This window comes from Thunnus albacares, chromosome 14 (assembly GCF_914725855.1).
Source record: "Thunnus albacares chromosome 14, fThuAlb1.1, whole genome shotgun sequence".
Taxonomy (NCBI): Eukaryota; Metazoa; Chordata; class Actinopteri; order Scombriformes; family Scombridae; genus Thunnus; species Thunnus albacares.
In genome coordinates, this window is record NC_058119.1 from 2,189,721 (window position 1) to 2,216,631 (window position 26,911).

Below are 26,911 nucleotides of genomic sequence, written 5' to 3' on the forward strand. Positions count from 1 at the left end.
TCAGTTTATACAGATTAACTCAGCAGGTTCATAATTCTACATTCATGTTCCATGAAAGTGATGGGAAAATTTTCACCTTGACACTTGTAAGTTTAAAGGACCAGTGCGTAGGATTTAGTGGCATCTAGTGGTGAGGTTGCAGATTGCAACAAACTGAATACCCCTCCCCTCACCCTCCCCTTCCAAGCTTGTAGGAGAACCTACGGTGGCCGCGAAGCTCGCAATAAATGCAAAAGGCCCTCTCTAGAGCCAGTGTTTGGTTTGTCCATTCTTGGCTACTGTAGAAACATGGCTGTGCAACATGGCGGGCTCCGTGGAAGAGGACCCACTCCCTGTGTGGATATAAAGGGCTCACTCTATGGTAATGAAAACACAACAATTCTTATTTTCATGGGATTATACACTGATTAAAACACACTTATGAATATTACATTCCATTTCTGCCAAGTCCATTCCGCTAGATGCCACTAAATCTTACATACTGGACTTTTAAGTGAAAGTACATAAGTATTATCAACTTGTAGTGGTTTGGTCTGATATATTATTATATATAGAGAAAAACACTTCTTAGATTGTTAAAAAGAACAATAATTATAATGTTTTTACATAGGTTATTTGAACTAAAAGAACACAAAAATCATTACAAACAGATGGATGTATTTGGTCCTCTTCTCCTAACTGTTCTTTCCCTCCATATAACTCCATGTATAACTCCTTTCCAGCTATGGAGGTGTAATGATATTGAAAATATCAATATAACTCTTTATAGATGAAATATTGGAGCAGTTACGTACTATTATCAGTTCACAGTCTAATTTTTTGAGGTCCGTAGTTTTGTTAAATATACATTTTTATCCTTTGCGTTAACTGTATTGGAAGCCTACAGCTCCCCAGTCACACACAAGTCAACTTAAATTAGAGAAGCAGGTATGTGCTTCATGATTCCCCTGAAAAATTCAATCATTTATCACTATCAATACCTCCACCACAACACTGTATTATTGTTGATTTCTATCTATCTTGCCAGTAGCAATAATAACAATACAAAGGTCTGTCTTTTTTATGTCTCATCTGTCTGTCTGTGTGTCATGTTGCGCTTTGGTATTGGTATGTTCAAAAACCAACACAAAGAGTGAAGAAAATATTTACCGAAAAAAAAAAAATCATCGTTTTTACTTCTCTAGTAAGTCTGCTACTCCCTGCTATCCAGCGTGTTGGAGAGTGAAGCCATGTGACCTGTGCTTGACTGCTTCTAGCAGGAAGATCTGGCAGAAGTAAATGTCAAATGGACATTTCCTCCTACACAGAGGAAACAATACAGAGAAGGAAAGAGGGCTCTCCAACACTCATTAGCTTTGCAGAGGGCATGAGAGAGGTCTACACTTAACATTACGTCAGCCTAACATTCCACGAACTTCATACTTATATAATACTTCTGTTTGTATTCCAAAATATTACCTTAAATCTGAATCATTCTAATAAAACATCTGCCACTACAAAAATTAAAGCCTACATAATTTACATATGCAGTAAAATGTACAATCAGGAAGGAAATGACTCCTTAATAGGAAACATTAAATGACAGAAGTATCATTTGTGGTGATAAGTATCAGATAGAGGGTGCTTCAGTGAGAATGGTCGTTATGGGAAAGTCCAATGGAAACAACACCAGTAGGGTTCAAAGTTGAATTACCTCACAACTCCTACAGACCTGAGCTGGGGAACATTGACACATAGTTTCACTCATTGTAGCATTTTCAGCATATAGGAAAGATTTAATTCAAACACCTCTGACTGTATTATAAGCTGCCCTCGGGATTTTAACACAGCTAAAACTGGCCATCACCAACCATTACCAGGTATGTGAAGTAAACTCATAATATAGCATGTGTTTTAAAGGTGCAGTGTGTATAATTTAGTGGCATCTAGTGGAATGAACTTGGCAGAAATGGGATATAATATTCATAAGTATGTTTTAATTAGTGTATAATCACCTGATAATAAGAATTGTTGTGTTTTAGTTACCTTAGAATGAGCTCTTTATATCTACACAGGGAGCGGGTCCTCTTCCACAGAGGCCACCATGTTGCACCATCATGTTTTTACAGTAGCCCAGAACGGACAAACAAAACACTGGCTCTAGAAAGAGCTTTCGTGCTTTTCGCAGGCTTTGTGGCCACCGTAGGTTCCCCTACACATTTGGAAGGGGAGGTGGAGGGGAGGGGTATTCAGTTGGTTTCAATCTGCAACCTCACCACTAGATGCCACTAAATCCTACACACCGGTCCTTTAAAAAGACATCTATGGCCTATTGCTGTGGCTGGACATGGAACATGAAAGGGGTTAACTGGCAAGAAGTGTTTGTTTTCATCTCATGTTTTTAAGCAAAACCAGTATGACAGCCAACTGGTGTACAGGTGTATGGCCTGATGGTGGTGTTACAGGAAAGTCATCCTCTGGAGACTATTCATGTCTACGCTATTTTTATGGCAATCTGGCCTGTAGAGAACTCTCACTCTGGACAAAAGTGCAGCATGGACAGAAGGATTAACCAGCCAACATCACCAATATTACAATACAAACCATCTCAGAAAAAGAATTTCATTATTGTTATTTATGTCATAAGCATCCTTTGATTTTGTCTGTGATCATGGTCACGTGCAATCTAATTCCTCTTACATAGATTATACTGTAGCTATGCTCTATAAAAGTATTCATGTTAAGTTAAAGTACAGTAATGTTGTTGAGGATGGTACACAACAAATATAACATCAAATAAATCAGTTTTGAGAATCAGTGAAGACACAAGCAGCAAATCAATCAAAGGTAAAAGAACAGAGATCTGAAGACGTCAATTGGTAAAGCAATGCACAGTCTAAGGGCCCAGCAACACAGGACTCATTTGGTCAGATGACCAGAGAGACCAGGAGGAAATGTGGAGGTGCAGGAGGACAGAAATGTGACAAGGGCTCAATCATAGAGGACCTTGTACACTTTGAATAAAATCTACATGGCTACTCTCTGACATGCTTGGAGCCAGTAAAGGGATGCCAGGACAGGGACAATATGCTCTCTATGAGCCAGTTTCCACCTCAGGAAATTTCACAGGAACGCAGGAACCTTTCAACCAGCAGAACCAGAACTTAAATTTAGTTCCTTAGTGTCAAAAAAGCCCCGATCTGGGAGTAGTACTTCCTGCTGACCCTGGAACTCTCAGGGAGGAGTTTGAAGGAAAGAACATCACTGACTGGTCGAAGACAAACCTTGTGGCTGCTGTAGAGTTTAAGTCACACACCACTGGCTCAATATTAGGATGAGCAACAGACATTTCTTGTAGTATTGCATGTAATCCTTTTGATCTTTTAACATTATACTTCTGGTATTGATTATGAATGCTTCCTGACTATTTTTCAAATGTATTTTTTATTCATTTTTGCACTATTTTGTCTCATCTTCATTCAAACAGGAATGTGCAAAAGGCAATCTTAGTTCCTGCTTTAGTTCTTGGGTTTAGTTCCTGAGGCTGCATGGTTATTGGAAGCATTTGGTTGAAAAGGCGCATATTTCTGGTATTAATATGGAGTCATACAGCATGATGTTCCAGGTGTAAAGGGACTTGAGGACCATGAAAGAGGAGGGAGAGTCTGATACTGGATTGTTCAGAGAATGGAGAAACTCTAAAGGTCTGACTCATAAAATCCTGGCATCATAAGAAGGAGCTGGCGGCAGTTCACTATCTGGGGGACTTCACTTGCATTTGACTGCATTGTCTGCTGTGCACTGTATGGTCCACTTTAATACATTCTATTGATAGAGTAGGAAATAGATTCAAGCCTTCTAAATCTTACAATCTACTGCAAAACCTTCCTCCTTGAGCCTTTGCAAAATAACAAAAATCCAGAATGTAGTACAGCAGTAGAACAAAGTGTCTAGCTGTACACTCTATACCACCCTCAGTGTTTAATCAGTATTAATAATAATCTGTATTAATCAGACAATAAAAATGTTTCTTTTCAGGATTTGTCCTGGCTTTCTGAAGAAGTGACCCACTCTTCATCAGACAGCATGTTCCATGTTTTACTACATTTAACTTTGTCTTGTGTTCTTCATCTTTTTCTGATTTTCAATCAAATATCAAGATTGAAGTAAATGGATCACTTGTTGAGTAAAATGGTTGATGGTTTTAAATCTGAAAGAGCTATGATATACAACATTTAATTTATGGAAGGACAAATAAAAGTTAATTTGTCTGACATGTTTTAAACATGAGATTAATGCATCTTACCAAACCCATGTACTATTACAGTAATTCACATTGAAACATCCTAATAAATCTGGAGTCTGTTAGTGTCTGTACGATTCGCATGGAAGTGCTTTTCCAAGGAAACACCTTCAGATGCTCTTTTTACACAGCTGTTTATTGTGGATAACCAAAAACTGAGCTGTTGAAATTAATAAAACAGTTTTTATTTGCATATAGGTGAGTGAGTGATATACAGTTTTGTGACAGATCCTTACAGTGAATATTAGACAAAAAGCAACCTTCTAAACCCTCGTTTTATAAGATGGGTAAAGAACAAAAACAAACCCAAATGATGAAAGGTGAAAGACTTGTGAAGAAAGGAAAGGGGAGGCAGGCATTTGCTGTTGCTGCTTTATTTGCTAGTAAATAACAGCTTTCCATTCAGCTCTGAAACATTTTTTCTGTGGTATGTTCTTGCATTGCCAATTTTTCAGTGGAAGAATAATGATATTATGACTAGAAATGTAGTAACTGTCCATAATGTAACATGGTTTATTATAGTTTATAAATAACCATGTGATAACCTGGACCTTGCTAATATGATGCATTTCCATGTGTTAAAGGAAAACATCAACATTTTGGGAAATTAACTTATTCAGTTTCTTTCCAACAGTGAGTTGAGAAGATTGATATCAATCTCTGTCCTTAAGGTACAGAGCTGGAATCAGGATGTGGTTAGCTTAGCTTAGCATTAAGACTGGAAGCAGTTTAATCTGTACACAGAGAGAAATTAAAAATAACAAATTGTAGTTTTTGGGAGAGTTATATGCTGGAACTACAGTATTTCTTGATGAACAACAGTGTATCCATCCACAGGTTACACAAAGGAGATCAATCTGATGTTAATCAGTGAGCTTTATAGGTGTTGCTGGAGGGTTGGTTGGAATTTTGAACAGAGCCATCCTAGCTGTTTTCCCCTGCTTCATGCTAAGCTAACTACACAGGTTTATTATCCATCTGAACATCTCACTCTGAGAAAGAAAGAAATAAGTGCATTTTCAGAATTGTTGGCCTATATCTTTAACAGATACCTACTATTAATATACTGACTTTCCTATATTAGCATAATGGTCATATTACCAGGTTTCACTTTGGGTCAGTTGTTGAAATTTGCATGTGATGAATTTTAACTGTAATTATATAATTATTACAGTTTTGGAAAAGGAGTTTTTCAAGTGTCTTAAGTAATGTTACCAACTTTTATCAAACAAATTGTATGTTGCTAACCGGTTTATTAAACAACGAACTGCACCTTAATCTTATGTTGGTGTTCATAATGTTCATGGGAAGTTATTGCATTAGTATCTGACAACTGGTGTAATGTAAAAGATACACACTCTGATTTTGTTACAGTGTCCAGATTTCTACCCAGCTCCTTCCCAGAGATGTGAATAATTCATTATTGAACTTCCCAGCCTCCTAGGTGTTTGTGTGTGTGTGTGGGATAGAATTTCAGAGTGAATACAAGGGCTTTAATGGAAAAGAAGCAAAAGCAAGTTGAAACGTGATGACTGGAGATAAATAAAAAGTCAATGTGCCTTTAAACCCTCATGTATTTTGTGTCTGAATTTAAAATGAAAGCACGTTTACCATGACCTGGAGAAACTATGGAAGAAACAACAATCAACAGAAGGAAAAACAGTATGTTACAACATCAATACTAATGCAGCCATAAGAAAGACACTGGAACAATCTACTCAACAGTACAGTGGTGTGCATGATTAGGTGATACATACTGTATGAAAGCATAAAGTTAGTACTGTCAGTGTTGATGGGACTTACCTTGGGTCATTCCACTCCCTACGTTCTCCGTGGGGCTGAAGCCGTTCTGGGTGGTCTGGCTGCCCAGGTCCACCATTTGGTGGAGGCGGAGCTTGCGGCAGTAGATTGATGCTGCCTCGGGTTCTAAGGCAATGATCAGCTGCTCTGGGTTTTCACGGGACACCAGACCAGACTACACAGGTACACAATGCAGACAGAAAAATACACTTCAGCTTTTAATATTACATTTTATTGTTATTTCTTTCCTACATATTTTGTTCATGCTTTTACTCAAAACAGGCGTGTAAAATGTTACTGGTTTATTTACTTCTGAAACGTGATAATGTTGTTTGGGACATCACATGTTGAGAGTTGTGTGGTGTTAAAAGTGATGAACAACACAGTATGTTGAGCACAGTAGTACATGTGTCCGAATGACTCTAACATCCACCATACTAGCAGACAGAAAACACACTATTCCCACTACTGTAAATGCATTAAGACCTTCTATGTCTGGCACGTCAGTGTGCCAGACACATGTGTTCAAAAAACTGCAGAAGAAGTACTAAAGCAAAACTTTTGGATATCTGCAATTAAAAGTGCTGTGATAGAGAAGAAAACTAAACATTTTTAAGGTTAAACTTGGAGTTCACAAAGATGACTCGATGAGGAGACAGACTGATGATGGCTTTGGACCAAAAATACATCTAATATTGTCTGGCATATGTTTAATATCTTTGAATGTTTTTGTGGATTCAATATCATTTTAGTTTTAGAGTTGGACATCAATCTGTCCATCATGAACAAATGGATGTAAATTGCTATAAATTGTTAATTTGCTGATCATTACAGGAACCAGAGGACTAAACATAAACATTTCAAGAACATGTGAATTCATGCGCAAGTCAAAGTGTTTCGAAAGATTTTCAGATGGTTGTATAGTTTTTGTTTAAAGAGTATGATACACCCATGCAATCAAGAGCCAAGAATGTGTCATGGGGAGTACAGACAAATGCAGAACATTAGCTATGATACAGATCATCCATAATTCAGTTCATCTAACTGATTAATAGCTCCTGGTAAGGAATGAGGCTTGTTTCAGGACCACAGACTCCAACAGAAAAACACAGACATTATAAATTGCACTCTGCAGACATTAAAGTCAAATCCAGAATATACTATATTTCAGATTTTTTGAGTTTACTTTTATTGCTAGGCAGATTTCTTGGCTTGTTTTAAGTCCCAAGAGCACCTGAATAACAACCAAGTCCAAATAAGCTGCACTGCTTTTCTGTTTGAGAAGCAGCCAGAGAAGACAGAGAAGTCCTTAGCCTTAATGCCTCAGCTCCTTAGATGGATCAAATAAAAAGAGGAAAGGGTTGAAGAGAGTGCAAGAGAATGGCTGTGGGGTTATGTCATGGCCCCTGGAGAATTAATGGATGATGTGATCAGAGGAGGAGGGGGCTCATTCCCTCCATCCTCCATGAACAGCCAATCAAATGAATGCCACTGTCGATGCTGAGTCACTGTGGATGCCCAGCTTCCCCCCTGCTCACTATCTCTCTACCTCTGTGTTTTAATCACATCCTGTTTCTGCCAGCTCGTCCCTCCATCCCTGCCTCCAGGCACACTGCAGATAACAGCTAAAAATCCTCCTCCTCTGTTTCTGCCCTCCTCTACATTCCCCCTCATGTCTTGCTCCTCTTTGAGCATGCACACCAGGGATGTGATCAGGACAAAAGAATGATATCACTGGGGAAGACAGCAGGCAAACAGGAATGTGAATTAGTGTTAGTGTGAAAATGGAATTCAGTTTGAGATTTCAGAGAGCCACATTTAAGACTTCTTAAAGTAAGATTTTTGATGGTACTTCAAAATGAATTGTACAACCAAAACAAAAAGGAACAATTTTAACATTTTATTTGAAAAAAGCTTATTTGTTTCTTTCTAAGAATAAAATGAAGGTCAATATCAGTCTCATGTCTGTGTGTTAAAGCAGCACTTAAATCTTATATATATGTAGCAGTGGCTCAAATGACTATGTGTAATGTGACAGGTGTCGCTTGTAGTACTCCTGCTAAAACTAATGAACATGTTGTTTCTCATTTGTTTAAGACACTGCACACTGAAGTTGTAGTTGTTACCGAGACATAAAAATGACAATTAGTGGTTTTAGGTTGAGTTGCATGTTCAGTCAGCCACAGTGACAGTGCACAGCTTCCTGAAATCATGTCATCACAGTGTGGTTACCAGGTTTGGTACCATCATGTCTGTACTCACCAACCATACTGGTGATCATAAGCTACAGCCAGAGACACTGCACAGAAGTGCCAAGCGGATGGATGAACTGTTGTCAAGAAACAGTTCCAGCATTTAATTCCACCTAAAACCACAAATTGTTGTTTTCATGTATCTGTTCATTTAAGGATAAAAAATGCTATATATATCACGTTAAGTCAAATTTGGAGATGTTGGTAGTTAATTTTTCAAAGGTAGGTTATCTGTTACCTGTGCTTCCAGTCTTTATGCTAAGCTACATCATCCTGGTGTCAATCCACATCTCACTCTCAGAAGAAAAGCGAACGGCCATATTCCCCTAAATGTTCAACTATTCCTTTAAGACAGAATAACCATCTTTAACATAGCTAATGAAGCTAATATTAAACTATAACCGAGCAGATTAAGAGAACAGGAAAAAAAAGACTAAAGACTAATATTTCAAAATTTTCTCAAGATCAGCAGATACCCTCTTGAAGCCTTGTTTGTATTACTGCCTTTTAGTGTCTTACCCAAATGTGAATGAGGTTTGGCAACAATTTAAATTTTGCAGGACCATTTAAATACATTTTACATTGCCTGCTAGACTTTCCTTCAAGCCTTTTGTGGCTGAGTTAATAAATGATGCACTCACATCTCAGGCCACACAGTATAGTGGTTAAATGGAGGAGAAGTGCACAAATGCAAATTGTGAATTGTATGTCGTCTTTCCAACTGGCAAAAACCTCCATGTGTTTCACCTTCCTTGGCACCTGACACTGTTACATGTGGATTTTCTTTTGTGCACTTATCTTATAGCACAATTTATAGCATCTCCAAGCTGGTTAAGTTCCTAGTCTCCCTCAGCATGCGGAGGGATACCTTTGCATTGTTTAGGCATTAAATATAAAAAAGTGACATGATAGAAAATTTAATAAAGTGTTGGTAATTTACATTCTCGTGAACAGGTGGTATTCAAAAACAATTCTCTAGAAAAACAAAATATAAAAAAGCTAGTTGGCTCTTTACTTTATTACATGCTTTGGGGGAGACGTACTGTTCAGATTCAACACTCTCCACCCTCAGCAAATTCAAATCGCTAACACAAACACACCCATCACACAATGACACACACACACACACACACACACACACACACACACACACACACACATCCCTGGTTCCCCCACCCTTCACATCTGTCCTGTTTCTCTCCCTTCTCTTCCTCCAGCCTCTTTCTTCACTGCAGATAGCCACACCCTGGTGACCACATACACTGATGGTCTGGAGAGACAAGTTTGAAATTCTCTGCTAGTGAGGACCCTCTATTTACAAGACTGCAAGGACAAATACTGCAAGGGGCATGTCACCAAGCAGACAAAGGTGTTAATATTTCTTGAGATTCTATGATGAGCTACTTTTATCTACATGAAAATATATATACAGTATAGATACTGTATATGAAAGAGAAAAGTGGTGACTAAGTAGAATCAGTAGAGAAGCAGACAAAACTACAAGCTTCTGTGGTGACTACATTTCACAGCAAATTGAGATCAATATATATTCCTTGTGTGTACAATGAATAAATACTTGAGTGTAAAATACATACTGCAAGCCAACCTAGAAGTGACAGTCAGGAGTTGTACTGCAAACCTAAATTCTGCTTGATCAGATTTGGAAAGCCCCATATGGTGTACCGCAAGGTTCTGTCCTGGGTCCACTCCTTTTAAGTCTTACAGGCTACCACTAGGAGTCATCATCCGTAAGCACAGTACTGATCTCTATTGCTATGCAAATGACACCCATCTAGTGAGCCAAAGTGAAACTATAACTTCCAGATTCTGTTCCAGAAGTAGGAAAATTTATAATCTCACTGACATTTGTAATAAACTAAAACTCTAAACTAAACTAAAAATCTATAAGTTTTAGACAGCAGAGATAACAATTAAAAGTTGGAAAATTGGCTCTAGACAAGTGTTGGCGGATTTTATGCATATGGACGAAACCAGGTACCTGCACTGATGCACCAATAACTTTTCATGGGAGCTGCAATTTTTTGTTTTATGCTAAAAAATAAATTGTTGTTTAACTTGGTTAAAATCACAAACGTCTCAGTGTCTAAAAGCAACTACTGTAGAGAAATTTGTCCTAGAATGGAAACTATATGCTTTTTAGTGATGGCCATTGAAAGAAATGCTGAATGAGACTGCACTGAGTTACAGAAGCTAGCAAGAACAAAAGAACATTTCTCAAAGAGCCCTGCAAGATGTATTTGCATTGATTAAATGTGTAAGATGTGTTAACTTGTTGGTTAACTGCAGTATTTGTGGAGGGTTTGTTATTGTGCTTTATCACTCTGTAGTTCTCCTTCTTTCCTTCTTTTCTTTGTGTTTCTTTCTCTCTCTATATTGATGACAGTCTCTATCCCCATGTCCTCTACCACAGTCTGTAGGTCACTGTATATGTGTATGACAGTCACGTATGACTGGGAGTCTTGATTACTGAGTGGAGCTGCAGCAGCCCTGAGCATCCAACTCCTTCTCCCTCCACAATACATGTGTAACACAGACATCATTTTACCTGTTAGATCCTGTTTTCAGCTAATCTCTATATATATAGTTATGATTCCTTTAAGGTTTGGAATCAGTCATTTGCTAACTGGAAAGAAAACTGCCCTCGCTGGAGTCTAGAAACAAATGTGTTAGTAAGATATATGAGTATAGCTTCTCCGCCCACCTTATAGGCAGCTTCCCTCATGAACTGTTTTGCAGGCATTTTCCAGATGGCAGGAACAGTGATCACCCATCTCACATCATTGTTGTCAAACTCGCCACCTGTCTGATCACTCAGCTCCTGCAGGATGAAAAGTCAAACCCACTCTGTTAATGTGACACTGACCATTCAATTCAATTCAGAAAAAGGAATTTACTGCTTGTGCATTTCATTTGCTCCCCATTACCGTTTGATGAATTACATGTTAGCTACTCACTATGTCACAAAATACCACCTGAACAAGTCAGATTAGGTATTTTTTAATACTATTGTATATTGAAAATAAATTCTACAGAATGTAAATATTTTAATAGCAACCAAATAAAAATACATAGTGTAAAACAGAATATACATGAGATAGGTGTGTTACCTTTAGTGCTTGCTCCTTAAAGAAGGCCAGCGCATATGCAAAAATGTCCAGAGCTTTCACTCGCTTCCCATTGGCTGCCTGCAGGTCTGTGTCGATGGACAGATTCTGGTTGTGGGAGAGAATTCAAAGTCTGAGTTGAATGAATGAATTAGGACACATACTCATTTGTCACATATAGTGGACATATGAGGTCTAGATTTGCAATGACATTTTCAGCTATCCTTGTAGTGGATGTGACATATGACACTGCTCAGTATACTTATTTTTTGTCCTTGTTGCAGGGCCAGGTCAGTCAGTTGATCATTCAAGTCATCAATCAAACACTTTGTTCAAAATGGTGTCTCTCAACAGCCACTGGCCACATTGTCATAAAATATTCATGGTCACCAGAGGATGATTTCTAATGGTTTTGTTCCATCATCAGGCTTAAAAGGATAAGGCTGGTGTTATGCTACATTTTTCTTACTGTCAACAAATCCCATGAAAAGACTAAAACCAACAATGCGTTAGTCTGTTTTTCAATACTTTCTGCCTGCCCTTCCCTGTCTGTGACACATGTCCATTGTTTTCTACTGAAGACATAAATCTATAAAAACTGTAGTTTTATCAAGCATTACTCAAACAGGAGGAAATAGTGCATTTGTTTGGGACTATTTTCAGTGGTGGATCAATCCACATTCGGTGTTCCACTGAGTATTTCTGGCAGTAGGACGGTGTGTGTGTAGGACTGAGTCAAAATAAACTACAGTGTGTGTTCATGGTAATGAAGGAACATGTCACCCAGTGCACCACTGTGGCTCATTGATGTGATTTTAATAGTTTTTGGACAACAACGGAGCTCTATGACACAGAGAAGTAAGATATATCAGAGTTTGATACACAGACAACACTAGATCAGTTCAGTGTTGATTTAGGTCTTTTTACAGGGTTTATTCACAATATGTAAAATATATCATCACTGACCTTAACCTTTTCAATGTCAACTTTGCTCAGAAGACATTTTATATCGCAAATTGTCATGACATTTTCTGAGAATATTCATGCTCGCCTTAGGAGTCAATGACCACCTAATCTTTCCTCTAGCACCACCCTCAGATCAAACCTTATATTTATATTCTTTAAATTTTCATGCTGACAGCATAACTGTCAGTATGTACAGTGGTTCAATCCTTCCAAAATTACTTATTATTAATCTTGTCTGTCTCCATTTAAATTCTGAATACTCACTAACTTTCATATTTATTTTTGTCGGGGTGGAACAGCATTGACATCAACATCATCTCTGCTTTTATTTAAGTGTTGCTATAATTACTACGACTACAAAATGATTGTGGTTGGATGAACACCACAGCAGACACAGAGGTGTACTGCTGATGGTAATGGCATCATCCACATCATGTCCTGCAGTGAATTATGGGCAGTAAAGTAGCCTGAGCCAACAGCCGCTGGCAGAAAAAGGCAGCAGTGTGCTGCAGTATCAGCACTGTGTGTGTGTGTGTGTGTTTGTCCTTACTGCAGTGGTGTGGAGCTTCATTTTGAATTTTTCCAGGTAGAGCCACTGTTTAGACTCGCTGGGGTCCAGGTCATGATAGAAGTCACGAGCCGCATAGCCAAAACTGTGGAATTTCCTGTCTGGAGTCAACAGGATCGTGGTTGGAGTCTTCTGATTGGACACACCAGGGTCCCCACCTTCCCAACGCCTGGGATAAAAACAAATCAGTTATCAATACATACATACCATAAGTCTGTATCTGCTTTTGTATTAATCAAGAACACAGTTTTGGAACTGTTAGCACCTTGCAAAGGTCAGCTGAATAATAATTCCCACCTATTTAAGCACCACTCTTCTGGGACTTTCCATCCATTGCACATGCAGTTATATATCTGCTACATGCTACTGTATATGTATAGTGAAAAGTTAGTTCTGTAGTTAGTAATTCTTTTTTCTAACATTCACATTTAAGTCGTAAATACTTTTATGAGGTTCAAATTAGTGATTCAATTCTCTCAGAAAAGCCACCTGAACTCAGCTTGTAGGCTAATTGAGATACCACAGTATTTCTGGACAAATGGAGGTCAGCTATTATTAGTGTTATCTCCTTTCCTTGGGAAAAGTGTTTGATGGGATTATGGAGGCCGCCTCACCAAGAGCACCTGATTTGAAGAAGAACTAATTTGAGAGACCTGGAAAAAACTGGATGGAACAGTTTTTAGCTGATATGAAATATGGGGTTGATGGGATATCTTTTTCATTTTGTTGGCACAAACTGAACTGAAAAAAATTCCTGCGTATGTTTTTATGTTAGCAGTTTTATTCCCACTGGAGTTGAAACTGTTCTGTTCTTTACTGTTATCTTTACTGAGCCACAAAATCTATATTTGATTGATTGACAGTATCTTTGCCCACTGTTTTTTTTAGTCTGTTCAGTAAATGTGATTATCACTGCTAATGCAAACAACACTATAATTTATTCCCACTGAGTGTATACATATAAACTGCATCGGTTGTTCTGTGCCAGAGGATTTCTACCAGAAAGTACATAGAGGGAATACTTAATTTAATGATACTGTATTTAAAGTGAGCCTATGTAAATTAGCTAAACCGCAGTCACTGTGGCCACAAGTGGTAATTATGGGATAATGATAAAAATACCAGACCAAGTAAGATTGTAGCAGCAAGACTCTGAGTGTATTACACTGAGCAACCGTGTGTTTTATTGCTTATGAATTCAACTTTTCATTTTGTAAGGGGAAAAGGTGTTATTTTTCCTTTCAGAAGTTACATAGTCTCACTTTAATGACATTATTATAAAGTATAACTCGGATGATCAGATCCAAGTAAGATCAAAACGTTGGGGATGACAGTCACTGACAGGGTACGGAATCAGGTTTGAAATATTTGAGGCTGGATACACCAGCATAAGTCAGAACACCAATGAAAGCTAGGCTACCTGTCCTTATTAGGCTCAGCATTACATCACTACAGCCTGGCCTTACATCACCCTGAACACTGCTCCACCTGACTGAAGCATCCACTGAATCCTGCTGGATTATTAATTATGAATGTATTTTTCTGAGAGAAGGTCAGCTGAGGTAGAAAACATTTCAAAACAATTAATTCCTTAAAAAGATTATTTAGAAGCAGCATCTCCCTGAGGGACATTTGAAATGATGAGATGAGGTTCTAGCTTCCATCTCTAGCTGTCAGCACCTCTGACTGTTTTCTGTATTTGGGGGGATTGTTGCGCCAGCAATCTGGTCCCTGCTCCATTTGTTTCGCTCACAAGTGAAGACAGCTGCTGAATGCTAATGTTCATTCTATATGGTGAGGAATGTCTCGTACTAGCACACCAGTACACTCCCCTCCCCTCTGATGCAGCTATTCAAGAATTTCTTGCTAGAAACTAAAAACCTTCTCTTTGACACAACACAGGCAGCCTCTGTGCTGCTTTTGTGCTTCTCCTCGGCAGCTCTTGTTTGGGTAAGGATTTCGGCAGAGGAGGGTCTCACCCAAGTTAAATAATCGGGGGGATCTGGAGCTGTTTTCACTGCAAATGTGGTAGCACTGAGTGAAAATATCTTATTCAGTTTAATCTGATGGTTAGAGTTAATGACTCGTGTGAAGAGGGATTCCTGAGGCAATGCCCAAAGGCTTGTGTTGGATATTTTCTCTCATTAAAGGGATTCAAAAAACAAAATAAAGTGAGTTTTATTTTTACACAAAAAGTCTTTATAACAAAAGAGAATGTTGTGGCCACTGATGCTGATTGGCCTGATTTTGAGTTATAGATGCAATAAGGCTTTCAAACAAACAAAAAGACAATGGTGTATATTTACACATGTCATCATAATGAGCTTTTGTACAGTTGATCAATTTGCATTTTGAAATATAAATGTGAGATTGTGCTGTATGCAAGTGCTGATTTATGAATACAATGGGACTAATTAGGATTTACTTATCTATAGTTGATCAATACTGTGCAATACTGCAATACTGAGTGTTTTTACATTTGAATATAACCAATGGGACCTCCATAGACTTCAATGTATTATATAACCTATAATAACTTACAAAGTATACAGCTTATCATTATTAGCATATATAGAGTTGATGAGTGCAAAGTAACTGAGCTTTTTGAAATGTGAATGGAGTTTCAACTGTTAAAATGACAATAAGATATACAGTACAGTACTGTGCAAAAGCTTTATGCACTTCAGATGTTTAGATTCATATCCATTAAGCAATACCATCAGAAAGACACCTGATCAGTCCTAAATTTATTCTGCAGCATGACAATGACCTCAAACATGAGGCCAGAGTCATAAAGAACTATCTTCAACAAGAAGAACAAGGAGTCCTGCAACAGATGGTCTCTGATCTCAACATCATGGAGTCAGTCTGGGATTACATGAAGAGACAGAAGCAGCTGAGGGCAACTAAATCCACAGAAAAACTGTGGCAACTTCTCCAAGATGCAGGAACAACCAACCTGCCAACTACCTGATAAACTATGTACAGGTGTAGCGAGGAGAACTGCTACTGTTTTAAAGGCAAAGCTGCTCATAGCAAATATTGATTTCATTTAGGTTTCTGATGTTTACTGAACTTTGTATGAAGGTAAATAAAAACTATTCATGGCATTATTTTTGAAAGTATCCTCACTTTGCTTTTAGTGTCTAAAACTTTTGCACTCTACTATAAATGTTTACAACAATCACACTAACCAGAAGAACCTGATGAAAATGTGTGTCTTGAGACAGGTATGGTACAAGATGTTATACTGCAGCAAGTGAACACATTAGCAACAGCGCTGTAGGTAAGGCTGCATTAAACAGAGCAGCAATTATCCTGCTTCTCTTCACATCTATCAGCATTACTTACACTATACCGCTCGATTTGGCTGATAAGATAGAAGGATTTAAGGACGCGGAGTGTGTGCAACACCGTGAACAGAGAGAACAGAACAGAGAGCAATGCCAAGAATGTGAAGAATCACACATGAGCTGCAACTTAAACACCTGTCAGCCTGTGGTGGGATGGAAGCTGTTAACCCCTGTGGTGCCCGGCACTGAGGCCAGGAGCCCTGACCTCAGAGGTCATGGGACTCTCAGGGTTGTAGTCCAGCTTCTTTCACCACTTCAATCAAACTTTGTTAACATTAGACACAAGGCAGGAAGGCCTTGCTTAAAGCTTAATACTTGAATTTCATTACAATTTAATTGATTAAAAAAATCCCAAAGTCTAAAACCAACACTGATGATAATAACTAGAACTACTGTCTACATTTTGGTAAATCAAACTAAACTACTTTCCATATAGATTTGCCTTAACAAATAGGGGTCTTTGCTGAAATATCTATCATTACTTATTATTATTATTGATGTGGAAACTCCTGTATGACAGTAAATAACTTACTGCTATCATAACCTGCAGTACATATAGTACGCACAGCTTCAAAACTGTCAAATCAGATTATATTTCACACCATCACTGCAAGCAGCTAAATAACACTGTAGTAAGGAATCATGTAGAGCTGCAACGATTAGTCCATTAATTGATTAGTTGCCAATTATTAAATTAATCGTCCACTATTTTGATCATCCGTAATAGATTAAAAAACAAATGACTGATTCTGTGGTTCCAGCTTCTTAAGTGTGAATATTTTCTGCTTTCTTTAGTCCTCTATGACAGTAAACTGAATAAACACATGGCTGCAAACTCAAGTAAGTAGAAAAAGGTGACAGTAACACACAGGTGCATCATTTTGGTAATGAAACATGCATTTTATCATTGTAACTTCAGTTTCTTTAGTAATCTACAGACATATCCATGAGCTCTGGGGAAGCTGCAGCCCTCATCATTTTTTCTGTCTTCTGGTCTGGACAAAGCTTGCTGTCATGACACTCTTTCTTCCTCAACCACTTCTCTCCTCTGCTATACTTAGACTATACTGACAGAGGTAGCGGTCAGGGCCAAGAGGTGTTGGTAGGATTTGAAAAGATCTGGGGCTAAGAGAAGATCGTCCAGCTCCATTAGCTAGGGTTAGGGTTAGCAAGTTTTGCTGAAAGGTGAAGAAAACAACAACAACAGCTAAGAAAATAAGACATTTGAGGATGTTATCTTGGGTTTTGGGAAACAGTGATTGACATTTTATGGACCAAACAACTAATCAATCAATAATGAAATCAATGATGAGACTGACTATCATTTGGGATTTATCAGTACTAGTTACAATACAATACCTGAGTTTTAGTATTTATTTTCTATTACCCTGCTTTGAGGAATATGAACATGCTTTTCTATAAAACCGTCTTCTCATTTAACAAAAGAAGCTAACATTTTCAGATGCTAAATATTGTCCAATCATAAGCAGCTGTAAAATAACTGAATGAAATTGTCTAAAAAGGGGAAAACAGCTAAACACTCTAAAGTAAATATGTTGTATCTTGTTAGTTTAATCTGTACATAAACAGAAATGTAAAAACAACAATGTGTGCTGCAAACAGTTTCTTAGCAAACAACAGCCGGATGCAGTGAATGAGCCAGCACCATGGATACACTAGTGTTCATCAAGAAAACTTTCCAGCATGTAGCATCACTTCAAATCACAAATTGTCATTTTGACTTTTCTGAGATGTTTACAGATGTTGTTTCTGAACAGACAGAGTCTGGCTAGCTGCTTTCAGTCTTTATGCTAAGCTAGGCTAACCACAGCCTGCCTCCAGCTCTGTTGTTCACACACATGAGAGTGCTATCGATCTTCTCATCTCACTCTCTGTAAAAAGATAAATAAGCTCATTTCACCAAAATGTGAAATATGTGCAAACGTGCAAAAATGTGGCTTTCTAAACTGAGGAGCTTCCCTGTGTCTTACAACCATCTTAAGCATAACAAGCTCACTAATGCTGACTGCTGAAGATCATATCTTTCAGGTTGTTAAAATGTTTTTTTCAAAAACAGGGAAACAGGAAGGAGAAATGTACACACTACGTCTATTACTGTGTGATTGCACACACGACAACACACAACCCTCACAACCTTTCCACTCAACACTTACACAGTCATGTGCAGGTTTATGCATCATACAGATCATACTCACTGTACTCAACAACATCTTATATTACCTTTCTTCCTATTGTTTAAAATTACATTTATTAGCAATGTATGAAGTTGACTGAGTAACGACTTTCACTTCATCTGGGACCACAAAATAAGCCCTTGGTTCATGGAGGGATGAGTATCTCAGTGGCTGCACTATCTCCTGCACTCTGTTGTAATGAATAAGAAGCAGTTTTTAGTCACACAGGTATTGTTCAGATGCAGAGCTGCTTCAGAGGCTGACACACTCTCATTGGTTGATTAAATCCTCTACAGACACAGCCAAGGAACATTCACTGGATCTCATGCAAGGAGATTTTTGTATTCCTATCCTAAACCTCTCTTACTTTTTTCTGTGAGGTTTGCTTGTACGAGTGTTTCAAGTAGGATTCACCGACTTGATCTATATTGCTTGTTTCATCTTGACCTGTTCATGAGTAGGTGGGCAGTGAGATTGTTGAAACGTCCAATAATCGATTAGGGAATTCCTTGAAATTTGCCTCCCTGGTAGAAAAAGCCTACATAGATCTACATGTCTCATACGACAGGCCTGGAGTACTTGTGAATTTCAAAAAAGTTGCGTTTTCTTAAATCACTCATATAACAGCTACCACTGATGTTAGGATGAAGATAATGTGAGAACACAAGAACAGAGATGAGGAAGAAGAGAGAAGGAGAGAAAATAAAATAATGATAAGAAGATTCATAAAAATAATGATGGGTATGACAACAGTAATAATGATAATAGCCATTTACAACAAGCATACAGTAAGGAACATCTAGATTATTCAGTTATAAAGGATGAATTGCATATTATTGAAAGGCAACAGAGAAAAGACTAAGCACCATTTTTAAAAGAAACTGAGCACATCTCAGGTCCTCAGGGAGGCAATTCCAGCATTTAGGGGCATAAAAAGTAAATGCAGCTTTGTCAAGACTTTGAATTGACTCTTGGTATAGCAAAAATATTAGAACCAGATGACCTGAGAGGTCTGTGGCTCATAGCTTTTGAGCAAGTCTGACATGGTATCATTAGAATGTCTCTTGGATCATGTTATTATGTAAGGGAAGTACTTCTGTTTTTCACTGGTAGCCCACCATTGGCAAAGTGTTTGTCTAATGTGTTGCTCTAGCTTCAGCCAACCTCCACACCTCTCAATGAGTGTCTGCATTGCGGTGCTGGCCTACCTCATGGTGTGAATGCACTCTGGCTCCTTAGTGAAGGCGTAAGCATAACCGCTGGACGTGGTGCCAAAGTCAATGGCAACCACCACCATGAAGGACGGTCCTGACGGGACCTGGTCTGTGTCGTTCTGCTGCACAGAGATGATATATAGATTCATAGTGTTAGACACACACACACACAAATATTCACCTGTTAGAAACCTCTTCACATTCACAACAGCCATTAACTGTGACAGCACAACTGTAGATCCAGATCAATAACATATAAAAAGTCAAAATTGAAAAGAAACATCAATTACAATGTAATATTGCATCACTACTTAACACAGACATGAACACATACAGCGCTAAGATAACATGTCTGCATGCCTGGGCGCTTAATGTAAACAGTACATGTGAATGATATGTGCAGACCTGCAGCCTGTACCACCAAGCAAGTTCAACCTAGTCTGGCTCTCTTTGGGTTAGCTTGCTTCACTGAGCCTAACATTTGTGATCTTGGATGACTGGTATGATGAAACTGGTTATATATTATATATGACTTCAGTATAGAATGAGTATGTTTTTGTTTTTTTTGCTGGATGATGAACAAACTCTGAATATGTGATGCACATAAAAAAGTAATGTTTGTGCAGCCAAAGCAGAGAGGAGAGGAAAAGTAGTCAATGCCTGACGAGGTCTATCTGACCCAAATGTTGCATCTATAATGATGGGAGCTAATCACTGTATGTGGATTATTTTTCTAATAAAAGACAACATAGGCTTTAGTTTTTATTTCCAGTTATCATCACACAGTTGTCTCAGCTGTGTGAGCTGCAGTGATGGAATCAGAGTGTAAAAACCTTCATTGTAAACTCAGGACTTTTGTAAGCATCCTGTAGGAATGATGGCTCAATTTTTCCAGGGATCTGATTGGTCAGCAGTCTTTTGATCTGATCCTTTCAAGTTATTCTGCTCCAGATCAGGTTTGCTGCTCAGCATAGGTCACCATGGTAACCAGTTACATGATACCTGAAAACCTGAGTTAAGCCCAAAGATAGCTGGCTAACCCACTAATCCTGCTTTGTGGTACAGGCCCCTGGTAATGAAAGGACTAACACAGAGAGCCAAAGTGAAACCAGAACTTGTGTTCCACAAATAAGAAAACCTCAAAATTACTAACAACACATATAACTAAAAATCCATCCACGGAAAAGAAACTTTCTCAGCAGTATGTCATTGGGCTCGCTTCATGTTTAGATGTTTCTTTCTAAAACTATATACAGTATATCGCTGGTTATTCAATATTTTTGTTTTTTCAGTCTTTAACAAACACCATTTCCCATAAACCCTAGTCCAACATAAGCGAGTGGAGGGGTCGCGGTTAGTTCAGACACATCTGTAACAACAGCAGGACAGAGAACACTTCACAGTGTAGATATTTTTAGACTGTGGAGATTTCATTGATTTACAGAAGCTTCAGCTCTGTGTTATTTATCATTATACACTGTGAATAATGATAACTTTCACTTGTTTGACTGTGTAGTATCATTGTTTGTTGCTGCAGTGACCCTCCCTGTGGTCCGCTAACATTGTTATGAAAAATACATGAGTGAGGAAGAGGAAGCCATGAATAGCACTGAGCTGGGCAGCACCACAGGGAACAGCACTATTTCACCACTCTAGTATGGAAGTAAAGCATTTCTTCCTGTTTATATATAGACAAAATACTCTCCAAAAAACAGATGTTCACCCATAGTAGTTGGATATTATGTAGATGAAACATTTCTACATTGGATAGTCATAGTCACAAACCAGCAAGACTGGTGCATGAAGGTCAGGCAGTGAAGCAGACTGGTGGACAGATAGCAATGTTATCAAAAGAGAATCACAGGTAGGCACATAATGGAAACGCCTGTGAGACAAACATCTAAGACTAACAGATAAGATGGCTGTGCAGACAGGAGATTATACATACAGCTCACCATAAAGCAGGATTACTAACATTCAAAATATGTACTGAAATGAGTACATGTGCATTAGAGAATGAGCTGAGTTACCTGAGTGTGTGAGGGAGACAGTGGAGTGATTCCAGGGTCACCCATGCTCTTTGCTGGAGAAGGATTAGCCATCGCATCTGCAGAGAGAGAGACAAAGATATTTATGTCACAATCACACCCGCTGTATCTTTATGTTTCTGTATGTTCAGTCAGTTATTTCCATTATACTACATCGTGTACTATTTCATTTTATTTTAAACCAGAAATAGATAGAGAGAGAGATAGAGATAGATTTGGTATCCTGCTATCATGCCATGTTAGAGAATAAAACTGGTTCCAGACCCTGTACAATAAGCCAAACTGTAACTAACCTTCTTTAATGTCGTAAATACCATATAACATAGACTAGTTACCAAGTACATTGAAGAAATAGCTGCATATGAAGATGATCATTCCATTCTGTTGTTTGCTTAATTTGATTATTATTAGTATTTTTGCTGATTTTTATTCTGGATTTTTTAAGCATGAGGAACTGCTGGCTAGCAGGAGTCATCACTGTCACCCTACAGCTGTAACCGTGGTTAATAAATGTACTCTTTCACATTATGATGTGTAACTATACAATACCCTGTGGGTGAGTCATACAAACAGGTAGTTAGTTGCTTTAAAAACAAATGTATGGCGTACATTTAAGAGCAGAGAGTTTTGACAGCAGGATGACCGTCAGACCATCACAGCCAGTCGCACAGCTAAAGTTTAAAGGGCCGAGACATAGCTTCCAGAAGCTAACCATTCAGAACAGAGTGGGTTCATCAGGAGGGGAGCCTTAAAGAGACAGTAGTTAAAATAGTCTGGGCTGCATAAACGGTCAATATGAGATAAATAAGGAGATTTTTGAACTGTAAATAATGTAAAGATATTCCAGTACAGCCCCAGATTAAAAATATAGACCTGTAAACTGGTGCGCTACATTCTTTAGTTAATAACTAGCTTGTTCTGCCAACCTGAGCTGAGAGTGGAGCAGCAGCTGATTTGCTTGGAAAATCCAAAACACCATAAATATATGGTAATATATGGTACTGTCCCATTAGTTAGCCCACTGAGAGTTTTAACCTGCCCACTGTAACTACAGCCCTACACAGTTAACAGAATGTAAACACAATAATGATGTAGTCACGCAACGCAAAGGACGATCAATGGACCACCACACCAAGGGAAAAGTTAGTTTAACAGTAGGCAAACTGAAAATGCTGAATGTTAAATAAAGGAATGAATGGCAACCAAATACTTATAGCAGTAGAGAATGCTGCAGGAGCTTATCAGTATTATGGTTCGCACTATCAGGAACCAGTGCCAATGTAAGACCGGTCCTTGTCTATGGACAAGAGACTGAATGAACATCAGAATCAGACGACATCAGCTGTCTGTGAACACCAGACCAAAACCACTCACAGCTTCCACTGGGAGGGGGTCAAAGGTCATGGAGCAGGAGTCAGTGGATGGAAGGAGGAAGATCATGGAAGACATTCCCATCTGACACCAGAGACCATCTCTAAACAGAGACAGGATTTACCATCTCCTCCCATATATAAACACCTCTTGTCATGTGACCAAAGTTCAATGCTTACTGTAGGTAACATGATGACACCTGAGTCAACTGAGAAAACTCCATTCACTGATGAAGACCATGAGATGTGGTCAAAATCCCCAGAAAAGGCTGGTGAAAGCTTTTGTCAAACACTATGGTATGTGATATATGGTACATTTTAATTGGAATAACTGAGGAGGCTCAGAAATTCAACTGAGGGACTGACTGGTTGGACAGTGCCTGCTGTATTGAACACCAAATCATTGCTGCTGAACCTGAACTGTGGCTGCCTTCTTTTCCTGATGCAGTGCTGCGGACTGACAACATCGACTCCATTCAAATAGCAAAAAACGTCTGTTGCACCTGTCCTTAAAACGCAATGACATTTCAATTGAATTGAAGTTTGTCTCCCCATTTGCTACCATCATTTTCATTAGTCTGGCTTAATAGCCTTCACAGAAAGTGTTCTTTGAACGCACACAATAATAGTACTCCCTCGACGTATTGTGAGCGTCTGGCAGAATTGTCTCACGACGGGACATCATGTTATCCATCCTATTTTTCCGCCTCGCTCACCCTTTTCTCTTGTCCACCCCTACAGAGTGGATGAGTGGTCTGAAGACCCATAATACACTTTGCCAGGCAATTACGGTGAAGAATTATAGACCACCTGTGGCTAGACTCCATCTAGCTGCCATCCAGCCCGTCTTTCCATGGCCCTGGCAGCCCACTCCTAAAATCACCTTTCCAACCTTGAGTTTTTATTCCCAACAATGGCCATAAAAATCAAATCACGATTAGAGAAGTAAAGTGATTGCTCTTGTAGTAAATAATATCTCAACTGCTGTATCACTGAGGTTTGGCTCAGCCTTTCTTTTTTATTGCGCTAGCTCAGTTTGTTTACCTCCATGTAATAAGAAATTTCATTAACAGGCAGCTGTGAAGTGTGAATGCCAACTGTGTATCTACAACAACTTTGATTCTTGCAAACCTACTTTTAATGCCAAGAGGTGAAGTCATTCCAGTCAATACTGTGTACAGCGCTCATGCTACAGGTCACTGACTGTATCTTCCATACGTGACGTGACTTAACATTGAAATTCTTAAACATTCCATAAAAATACAGTAAAATAAACGTACTTCCTTTTACATTCTGTTGTAATTTTTATGATGTTTTAATATTTTTTTCAACCCCTTGAACCCTAGGGTGTTTTTGCTCATTTTTCATTTCCTTCATTTATAGGTAGCCTATATGGTATAGTAACTATATGTGTCACCCAGGTATGTCATATTATTTTCAGGATAAGTTAAACTATTCAGAAATGCCATAATTTTTGCATTTTGTATTGATAGTGCCAAACGATCAAAATACTGACACCCCATTTTCATTTATTTTATCACTGATGTCACATATTTGGGAACGGAGCAGTTTTGGGTTTCTTTTTTTAACATTATGGCAAATCTGTTCCATGGAATTATACACTGCATTTTTTCAGACTACATCCACACTTATGATCTCCGTCCACACAAGCGTTTTGGAAATAATCTCCATCCATACTAACACACCTGAAAATGCATATCACATGACCATTCACCTACACTCGGAATGCGCGTGCTAGTGTAAACAGGAAGCAGATTGTCTACTCTATGGTTGGTTGCTTAGTTGCAGAAACTACTACAAAGGAAGAACAGCAATAGCAAAAAGTAAAACCAGAGATTTCTCTGCTTAGACTGACGACAAGGTGGAAATGTCTCTGAAAGTAACAATAGTGTAACGTAACGGCAGAAAACATAGATTGGGAGTTGTAGCTGGAAAAGCGTCACGTGATAGGGATTGATGAAGAGAAGGAAGGACATGTCATGACTGATAACACCCAATCAGGAAGTGAACATAGGTGTCTGTGCCATCGTTTTCAAAAGTCTCTATTTCTGCCCATCCGGACTAAAACGCAATCCCTGAGTTTTCAAACTAAAACATCTCCGTAGAGGGAGGTTCGAAACGCTGGAGTAGTGTGGATGCTAGGCGTTAACGTAGCAAAAGTTATGCATTTTGAAGTGAAAACGTAATAGTGTGGATGTAGTCTCAGTTTACACACAGGCATGGTTGTAGCTGCAAAAGCCTTTGCTGGAGAAAAAGATTTAATGATTATGAACCAAGATCTCAAGTTATAGGGAACATCTTTTGTCTCTTTTTTTTATCCTTCACAGATTGCACAGAAATGGACATCTTTGTAAAGGGGAGGTTCTTCTGATTTTTACAGAGTGTGTATGATGTCTGTGTTTGACACAGTTAGGATTTTGAGATTAAGGAGTACAAATTTTGAGGTTGCATCCCTCTGGTGCAAAGGGTTAATGTTTCTTTGTTCTTACAGAGGTGAAACACTGTAGTCTTTTTCAGACATGAAATACATAACATTGCCTCCAGGACAAAAGATTAATGTTGACACATGACAGGATATTTACAGAAAGAGACAATGCTCGTACAATATTTGTGGGAGACAGAGAGATGGAGGGTGAGTTCATAGCTTGGGTGGTCTACTGGTTAAGATGCATATCACATGATCGCAATGTCTTGTTGCATGTCATACTCTTTAACCTCTTCTGCCTCTGTTGAGGTGAAAATATTTTTTTACACTGATCTTTTCTGATGTGAGAAGAATCTCCTCAACAACTTAAAACTGGCTCTTTCACTGCAGTTCATTAAATTCATATTTTCTTTGTGCAGAGTGCAGATTGAGATTTTAAATTTATTACAAGATGCACACTGCTCTCTGTACATGTTTGACTTTGTGCTGCTGCAGCCTTTATATTCATCTAACAGCATTCAGTTCAGACTTGTGCCGTGTTGAAAGTGCTAAAGAAATACAACCTTGTAAGACTACCATTGTGACTTTTATGTGAAAATGACTCGCACGCTTATTCAGACATGAGACCAACATGTTACATTGTCAACAGATAAAGGGGAGCAGGTCTTATGTAACAAAGGAAAAAAAGTCTATCAACATGTCAGTAGCTAATGGCGATGAAGTAATTATGATGCAGGTTAACTCATCAATCATCCCTATAAATGATTAGTACTGCTGTGGATTCAAGTGACACTCGCTGCTTTGACTTTTTAATCAAATAGTTGAAGACATTATGCTGACATTTATTTTCTACATTTGTACTGCCAGTCTTATTTCAGAATAATAATGTCATTTTCTGGATAGGCTGCAAAATCAAAGCTGAACTTAAAAGCATTAGCTATGAAATAAAGCTTTACCTGCAGCAGAGACAGTTTGAACTGATCATTTTTTCATTGAGTTTTATGTGACTGCTCCCTGTATTAGCTGTAAGAAAGTCACTGATCTCTAATAAAACAAACTCAGGCTGCATTGTTCTTCTAAGCATGCAGTGTGACAGGTACGATCAGCTGCTCAGCTTCAGGGCGGATAGAAAAAGGATTTGTTTTTCTGCCAAGTGTTCTCTAGGAGAGAACAACCTGGCCAGTGGCCCCCCAGGTGATGTAAGGTTAGGGGACATTTCACAGTTGGAAATGTCGTTTATATGTTTATAGTAGCAAGACAGTTGCTAAACTACCTCAAACATATCTGGAATT

The 26,911-nt window shown here is 38.5% G+C and overlaps 1 protein-coding gene across 3 annotated transcripts in view; it reads right to left on the bottom strand.

Annotated features, from left to right (window-relative positions):
- hspa12a (heat shock protein 12A) overlaps positions 1-26,911 on the bottom strand; it is a 58,491-nt gene that overhangs the window by 14,238 nt on the left and 17,342 nt on the right. For 2 of the 3 annotated variants that reach the window (XM_044372771.1, XM_044372769.1), the window contains exons 2-7: positions 21,786-21,862; positions 19,750-19,877; positions 12,976-13,162; positions 11,463-11,567; positions 11,057-11,173; positions 6,086-6,257 (exon numbers count right to left, since the gene is read on the bottom strand). In XM_044372771.1, the coding sequence (XP_044228706.1) occupies positions 6,086-6,257; positions 11,057-11,173; positions 11,463-11,567; positions 12,976-13,162; positions 19,750-19,877; positions 21,786-21,862 (786 nt within the window). The remainder of the gene's footprint in view (positions 1-6,085; positions 6,258-11,056; positions 11,174-11,462; positions 11,568-12,975; positions 13,163-19,749; positions 19,878-21,785; positions 21,863-26,911) is intronic. The other variant, XM_044372770.1, reaches the window with a different exon arrangement.